Consider the following 8,122-nt stretch of genomic DNA (forward strand, 5'->3'; position numbering starts at 1 on the left):
TCATGACCTGGCCACCTGTTGGGGGAGCTTATCAGTGTGTCACTGAAACCACAGGTGCTTGCTTACTGTCTTTGACCCACATGCCACTTCTGGGCGCATCCCACAGAGGCGACGGCCGCGTGCAGTGATGCTGACACAGGCTAGCCACGCTGCACCCTTCGTACCTGAAGAAGGTGTGAAGCACAGAGCTCATTGCTCACTGGGAATGTCCCGCCAGCATGGAGCTCTCCACGGCCCCAAGATGCAACGGGAAGTAGAAACCAGGCGACAAGTGTATGGCATGCAGTCACATGTGGAAGGAAAAGTGTGTGTGTGTGTGTGTGTGTGTGTGTGTGTGTGTGTGTGTATGTACGTGTTTATGGGAAGCCAGGTCCTCTGGGACTAGCCATAGATGCAGAGCCAAGGGCTGGCCAGAGGGAGAATTTTCACCCTCCAAAGCTTTGCTTCTTTCAAATTCTGGACCATGTGCATGTGTGACGTAGTGAAAATAAATACAATACAAACTTCTAAGAAAGTGTTAGCTGGGTAGGGAGTGTTTTGTGATAAAGTTTTCAAAGTGGAGGTTGCTGGTGGAGACAAACATTGTGGATGTACAAATGCTGAATCATGCACTTAGAAATGGCGGGGTTGCGGCGTGAATGTCACCCCAAGAACAAAATAAAGAGGAAAGGGAGCTTAAAACCTTGCTGGGGGCTCGCCTGAAACAAGCCCATTACTGCTGTTTGCTGAAACGATGAACAGAAGGAGCTGGGGTTGAAGGGCAAGAGGCCCCATGGTCGCCCCCAGTCTCTCTGCCACCCTGGGTTTGGGGGAGTCGGGGTTGGGGGAGGGGTGTGAAGTGGGCAAAGTGCCCCCTCAAATAAACACATCTACAGGGTGAGGCTCTTTTGTTATCTTTTTTCTTCATTATTTAAAAAAAATATGTTACAAAACAATATCATTCACTATATATTTCTTGCTTATTTTTCTTTTTTAAAAAATTAAAGTAATAAAAAAAGTCACTTTATAAAATAATACAAAAGGGCAGGAGAGGCTGGGGGCTGGGCTGGGGGGGGCCTTTCTGGGCTGGGGGCTGAGGAATCCAGTGCTTCTGACTCCCCACTGTGGGCTGGAGGCGGGGGTCAGGAGGGAGGGATGGGAGGGGGCCCAGGGCCACAGCTGGGCTGACGGTGGGTCCATCTCAGGCTGGGCCTCCCAGAGGCAGTGGGAAAGAGGCAGTGAAGGCTGCCAGGGGAGGGCATCCAGACCCAGGATGGGGATGGCCGGGGCCCTGCTGCCCTAGGAGGGCAGGAGGGCCTGGAGGGGAGGTGGCCTGGGCGGGGCCCTAGCTCCCGCTGCTCAGCATCCCCAGCAGTTTACTGGGCTCCAGGCCCTGCTGCTGTGCCACTGTCTGCACGTCGAAGCCCATGTGCATCAGGAACTGGGCCACGTTCATCTCCTGCCCCGTGAACTGGTCCCGGATGGTGGGGCAAGAGGGGTTGCAGTGGGGCCAGGGGCAGCTGTCCACCAGGTGGATGGGGCAGCCCTTCAGGGGCGCTTTGCTGGCCTTGTGGCTGTCGTGGAGGCTTCTGTCCCAGCAGTGCAGTGCCCGGGGCAGTGAGGTCCCCTTTACCTGGACGTCTGTCCAGTGGCTGCAGACAGAAACCCAGGTGGGGGTCACTCAGGTGTGGCCAAAGCAGAGGACGGCATTGCTACCACTGAATTCTTGCCACACAGTGGGTTGTCTAAGTGATTTTGAAAGCCCCCAAAAGAAGCCAGAGCCGGGGAGGCCGGTGGGCAGGCCTGCTGGGGATGGGGGCACTGCAGATGCTTGGAGTGAGAGCCATGGATACGAGCTGTCCTGGGGCTTGGCGACACTGACCTTCGGATGATGATCTCGTGGGAGAGGCAGGCAGGGGCAAAGCTGGCCCTGCTGGGGAGAAGACAACCTGTGAGCACCCATGTCCCACCTCAGCCCTTCCCCACCCCCAAAGCCCACAGGTCACAGCAGCTTCGGCCCCTCTCCTGGGAGGCTGTCCCCTGCCTGGCTCCTACTTCCCTCCTGCCGCTGTGCCAGCCAGCAGCTCCCCCAGGCCTCGTCCCCCCCAGCACACATGCTGCCTACTAACCCCGGTCCCTTTCAGCCTCCAAATCCTGCTCGGAGTGGGGGCTCTCCTGGACAGGTGAATATTTTGTTTTTCTTTCTTTTTTTTCTTAATATACTTTAGCTTTTAATCGAACTTTTAGGTTCACATCAAAATTGAATGGAAGGCATAGAGAGCTCCCATTTATCCCCTGCTCTTATACACGCACAGCCTCCCCCATCATCAACAACCCCCACCAGTTGGTACATTTGTTACAATCAATGAACCTACACTGACACATCATTACCACCCAGAGTCTGTACATCAGGGTTCACATCAGGGTTCACTCCTACATCAGGGTTCACTCTTGGTGTTGTACGTTCTATGAGTTTGGACAAATGTATAATGCCATGTATCCACCATTGTGGTACCATACAGAGTAGTTCCTCAGGCCTAAAAATCCTGTTCCCCACCTATTCATACCTCTCTCCCCCAACCCCTGGCAACCACTGATCTTTTTACTGTGTCCGTAGTTTTGCCTTTTCCAGGATGACATAGAGTTGGAATCACACAGCATGTAGCCTTTTTAGATTGGCTTCTTTCACTTGGTAACACACCTTTAAGGATCCTCCTGTCTTTTTGCAGCTTGATCGCTCACTTCTTTCTAGCGCTGGGTAAAATCCCCTTGTCTACATGGACCACAGTTTATCATGTACTCAAGGACCCCTTGGCTGCTTCCTGTTTTCCATCTTTGAGGCCTCTCTTTTTAAGTCAAGTGGTTTACTGTATATTTGGGGTGGGGGCTGAGTGGGGTCCCCAACACACTCACGGCACGTCCTTGAGTGTGTTCCGCAGCTCACGGCCCAGGTTTTGGATGTACAGCCACTGGCCCTCCTGCACCGGCTGCCCCGTGAGGTGCACATTGTCCACAGTCAGCTGGGCCTCGTCAAACAGCCACTGTACCACGAACACCGGGCCTGGGGGGACGGCTCAGATGGGCCTCGCCTCGGTGCTCTGCCCCCCACCCCAGGCTCAGGGGCCCGAGGCCGCAGTCAGCTCCATAGCAGGCTCACAGGCCAACCGGGCTCTCTGTGCAGGGTGCCGGCCGCCAGCATCCCCAGCACCCTTCCTTGAAGAGATGCCTTGTTCCCTCCCCGCACCTTGGCCTGGCTCCCAGGGACTCCACTTTGACCAAAACATGGTGATGATGTCCCTTCAAGTGTGGGGCTGGGGGGGACAGCCAAGGCCCCACACAGGGGCAGCACTGGGATCCAGCTCCAAAGCACGTTCCTCATCGTGGATGTGGAAAGCATGACTAACCATCCTGGTTTGCCTCGAACCAAGTGGACTTCTAGTGCTGAGACCAGGAAAGTCCCAGCCAAGCCCAGATGACTTTGTCACCCATCCTAGGTGGGACAGTGGTCTCTGGGCCTAGCCTCTGAGGGCTGGACTCCAGGCTGGGTTTCCAGTAGGCGCAGATAGTCTAAACACCCCCCGCCGCCCCATATGCCCACTCACAGCGCAGGGTTGGGTAGACTTTGTAGCCAAAGAAGCAGTTCCACTCCTCGCCCTCCTTGAACTGGCGCCTACAGCGCTCCGGGACCACCCCATTCCAGTACCTAGGCCACATGCTGCAGGTTAGGCTGCCCCTGGCCCCCCATGAGCTTCTCCACCCACAGATGCCACCACACCCCAGGCCCTCTGCACAGGATGGGCCCTCCCTCCCAGGGCACCTGATGCCCCGGCGGATGGCCTCCGTGGGCGCGCAGGTGATGGTGTCAATGCAGTCTGTGCGGCGGTACTGCTTGTTGTCCAGGAACCAGCCAGAGTCAGCCAGGCCCCGCACCTGGATGGCTGGATAGCCCAGCTCCTCCAGCTGCTCGGCCACGCGGTCCACGTTCAGCAGCACTCCTGTGCCCCCCGCGCTGCAGGGAAGGCGGGATGTCAGGCCAGGCAGATGAGGAGGATGCTCACCCACCAGGGCCCGCCCAGCCCCAGGCCCATCCCCAAGCCCATTCCCGAGCAGGCAGGGATCTGAGAGCATTCTGGGCTGCCAACACGTTCTGTGTTCATGTGTAAGTCCCCTGGGCCCTTCGAGGTCTTGGAGGCAGAGAAGGGCTGGCAGAGCTCCCGGCACTGACCCAGCACTAAGTGTCAGGTCATCCCACTTCCTCCCACCCCTCCTTCCCTTCCTCTCTCTCACTCTCTGACTCAGTTTCCTTATCTGAAAATTAAGATGAACTAGGTGGCCCAGGCCCCTCTGTCCATTCCTTGGATGTCCCCTGGGTCCCCTACATGCCCTGCTGGGATACAGTGACCAGCAGGTGTGATCCTGCCTACAGGAACCCCAGCCCTGGTGGTGCATGGGTTCACAGCTAACCCCTAACCAATTGCCTAGGTCACTGCAGTCCAAGGCTTCCCTCACACCCAACAACCATGGACCCAGAAGCATCCTCTGGACAGCTTCCAGCTACATGGCACCTGGGAGCCGAACCTCTGAGATGCCCCGTGATGCTGAGCCTCCCGGTCATGCACCTGCCCTGGCTCAGCCCCATCTTCTCCCTTCCATCCACACTCCCACCCCAGCCCCTGCCCAGCCCACCTGCTCCCTGCCAGCAGCAGCACCTTGGCCCCGCTCAACCCTTTGCCCAGGAGCTCTCGCACAACCTCCTGGATGATGAGGGCGCCCATGAAGGCGTACTCGTCTGCACAGAGAAGGAGGGTGGCTTCAAGTGGGGGCCTGGACACAGAGCAAGGCCTCCCACCCCCAGGTTGGCAGAAGGAGGGGTATAGCTGGGGGTCTGGAGGGTCTTAGAAGGGATGGGAACAGGGGCTGGGTAGACTAGAGGGAGGTGGGTTAGGTGCACAAGGCTGTGCTGGGGGCCCTCCCGCAGGGAACACCCAGGAGTGAGGACCCCCCGGGGCCAGGCCAGCCATGGACAAGCCAGGCAATGGGTGCTGGGGGCAGGCACCCTGGGACACACTATCAAAGGGTTAGAGGGAGTTACAAGGCTGGAAGTCTGTATTTCTCCAGAAGCTCCGTCCTCCCTGCCCTGCCTCTGTCGGGGGTGGGGGGGAGTTGGGGGAAGGCAGGGGACTCACTCTTCTCAGACTTGGATGAAGCCCCACTCCAGACATCGCTGGAGCAGTAGGGGATGAAGCTGTGACACAGGGATGGTGTGAGCCCGCCATGCTTCTCTGTTGCCCGAGGACCCCAGGAAGGACCACCCTCCTCAGGAAGGACTCCTGAGGACAGGAACCCCCTAGGAAGACCTCTCCCAGGACCAGACCCCCTTAAGGATGGGATCCCCAAGGATGGACTCCCCCCTAAGAACCTCTTAGGAAGGATCCTCCAGGAAGGACCCCCAAGGACAGGACCCCCAAGGAAAGACCTTCCGGCTCCCTCTTACACCATGTTGGCGTTCCACCAGTGGGGGTTCTCCTCTGGCTGGGAGGACAGGATCCCCGTGCCTGTGGCAGGGGAGGACAGAGGCAGTGGGTCTTTCTGGTATGAGGGGAGCATGCAGGGGTGAGGACTACAGGAAGGTGTGGGGCTGTGGGGGCATCCTACTCGGCCACAGCAAGGAGGTGGGTGGTGACACCCACCTGAACCAAGGTGGCTGGGGAAGTGGGGAATGAATGGATGGGTTTAGTTACTCCACGGAGTCCCCATGGCCAGGATGACCAGCCAGGCTGTGACATCTGGACATGGCTCTCAACCTCCCCCCTTCCACCAGATACTTTGATCTAGGGACCAGCTGTGTACTGCACAGCCAGGGTGAGCCCTGGGAAGTTAACCTGCGGAAGAAGAACGAAAGCTGAGAATGAATGATTCCTAACTTTGGGGGGGGGGGGATGGATGGGGTGGGGCCTCTCTGGGCCTCTAGGGAGTGAAGGAGGAGGAGCTTCTTCCAGGACTTCCAATTGTGAGCCCCTTCCCGCGCCACCCCCCCCACCCCCTGCCCCGTGGGGGCTCCTGGTCAGTCCCTGGCACGCTGACCTGTTCGAGTGAGCGGCCAGTCCTTGGAGCTCATGAGGCGCCGCATGGTGTCATATCGGGAGTCGCAGTTCTCCCGGTTGAAGCAGTACCAGCCTCCTGCGGGCACAGCCACCACCTCAGGGTCCAGTGCCGAGTGGACCCCCGCCCACCCCGCCACCTCCGCACCTAGGACGCACCTTCCAGAAACAGTAGCCATCGCCGGCTGCCCTTGGATTCCTTCAGGTAGTAGCTGCAAGGGAAGTGGGCGGAGCGGGCGGTCAGCTGGGGCTGCAGGGCCCAGCTCCAGGGAGGAAGGGGTCATTCCACCTGTCGCCGGGCGCGCGCGGACCGCACGGGGGCGCCAGCGGCCAGGCCCCCGCAGAGCGCGCCCGGCCCGGCCAGCCAGTCCCGGGAGGTGGCGCTCGCGGGGCGGGGAAGGGCGGCGAGGGGTTGTGTGGTCCGTGGAAAATCCCCACGGCCCGCCCCGCGAGGGACCCGCTGTAACCTCGGCGCCGGCGGCCGGGCGGGGGTGGGGGGGGTCTTCGCTGGGGCTCGGGATCCTCCTGGGACGCGCAGTGGCGCTTGGAGAGTGAAAAGCGCTCTCGCTGGAGGAGTGTGCGTGGGGCAGGGGCACTGGGGTAGGACAGGCGCGCGTGGAGGGGCGAGGGCGCCACCGAGGCAGGGTCGCAGCCTCCCTTCCGAGGCCCGACCTAATGTCCAGTTCCTCGGGCTGTGGAGTCGCTGCGGGCATGGGCGCCCCCAACTCCTCCCCAACCCTCAGTCTCGCATCCTTTTTTATCTGCTTCCGTCTGGAGAGGGGTGAATGCTGCACCCCAGGTCCTTCTGTCCCACCTGCGCCCCCTGCCTGTCCCTCTGGCTGGCTGGGCTCCCTGGCAGTCCCAGCAGCAGCAAGGAGCAGACGGGGCGAGTCGAGCTGGGGTGGGGGTGGGGGTACGGCAGGACTCTCCCCGCCCCCCTGTGTCGCCTCCTCCTGCTGGAGCCAGGGCCACTCGCGGACTGCCATCTCCCCGCCCAGGGAACGAAGGACGCGAGCACAGGGGCTGGGCACGGTGGCCGAGGGGTCAGTGCCCGGGCTGGCCCGCGACCAGCGCTGCCAGCGCTGCCCCACCCCCCTCGCGGCGAGCCTCCGAGCAGGGCCCTCCCCGGGACCAGCGCCTCCGAGACCCGACGGGAGCCCTTTTCCCTGTGGGCGAGCACCGCTGCGGCCAGCAGGGAGGGTCCAGTGCAGAGACTCCGTGCGTCTGAGCGGGGACAGGGAGGCGGGTGGTGCGAACCCGCCGGCGACGAGGCGGCCCGCGGCCCCGAGGCCAGCGGCGGGGGCGCGCCGGTCGTGGCGGGCGGGTGCGGGCCTTACCCGGCCGAGCTGCCGTCGTTGCAAGTCACCGACGTGTTGAGCAGGAGGTGCAGGCGCAGGTCCTCGTTGAGCTGCTGCGCCGAGCAGGGGTACAGGGACTGCGCCAGGCTCTTGACCTGCGCCATGAAGCTGTCCATGTTGCCTTCCACGGCCGTGAAGTCCAGCGGGAAGCTCTCCACCGGCTGCCCGGCCGCCGTCGCCGCCTCGGCCCGCGGCGGGGGCGGCGGCGGGGGTGGCTGCTGGCCGCGGCGCCGCCAGGTCTTCCTGCCCTCGCCGCCCCCGGCCCAGTGCAGCAGGCCCAGCAGCAGCAGCACGCGCACCCCTCGGCCCATGGCCGCGCTGCTCGGGCCCGTGGCCACCTGCGGAGAGCGGGCGGCCTTGAGGCGGCGCGGCGGCGAGGGCGCCAGGCCGGGGGCGCCCGGGCCGCGGGGCGCCAGCCGCGCCTGCTCGTTCGCCCCGCTCCCCGCGTTGGGCCCGGCAGAGGAGGCGAGGGCGGCTCGGCGTCGAGGCTCTCGGGCCGGCCGCCGTCGGCCTGGGCAGCTGGGGCTCCGCGCGCGGCCGGCCGAGGGCAGCGCAGGGTCTGGGTGCGCTGGCTCCGGCCCGCGCCAATGAGCGGCGGGGGCCGAGCCTGGGCGTAGTTTGCGGGGGCCGCGGCGGCCCGGGTGCCCGCGCGTTAGATGTGCCGCCGCCGCCGCCGCCCGGGCT

The 8,122-nt window shown here is 62.2% G+C and overlaps 1 protein-coding gene across 1 annotated transcript; it reads right to left on the reverse strand.

The window, feature by feature from the left end:
- Positions 1-883: 883 nt before the first annotated feature.
- On the reverse strand, positions 884-8,038 carry NOTUM (notum, palmitoleoyl-protein carboxylesterase). Its single transcript, XM_082442091.1, has 11 exons — positions 7,418-8,038; positions 6,240-6,292; positions 6,064-6,159; positions 5,474-5,534; positions 5,166-5,224; positions 4,666-4,768; positions 3,797-3,988; positions 3,582-3,682; positions 2,893-3,040; positions 1,862-1,909; positions 884-1,631 (listed from the first exon to the last, which is right to left on the reverse strand). Exons 1-11 carry the CDS (start codon positions 7,747-7,749, stop codon positions 1,325-1,327), a joined length of 1,500 nt encoding a protein of 499 aa, XP_082298217.1. The 5' UTR covers positions 7,750-8,038; the 3' UTR covers positions 884-1,324.
- Positions 8,039-8,122: the final 84 nt, after the last annotated feature.

Source organism: Balaenoptera physalus (assembly GCF_965194825.1).
Source record: "Balaenoptera physalus genome assembly, chromosome: 20".
In the NCBI taxonomy this organism is placed as follows: Eukaryota; Metazoa; Chordata; class Mammalia; order Artiodactyla; family Balaenopteridae; genus Balaenoptera; species Balaenoptera physalus.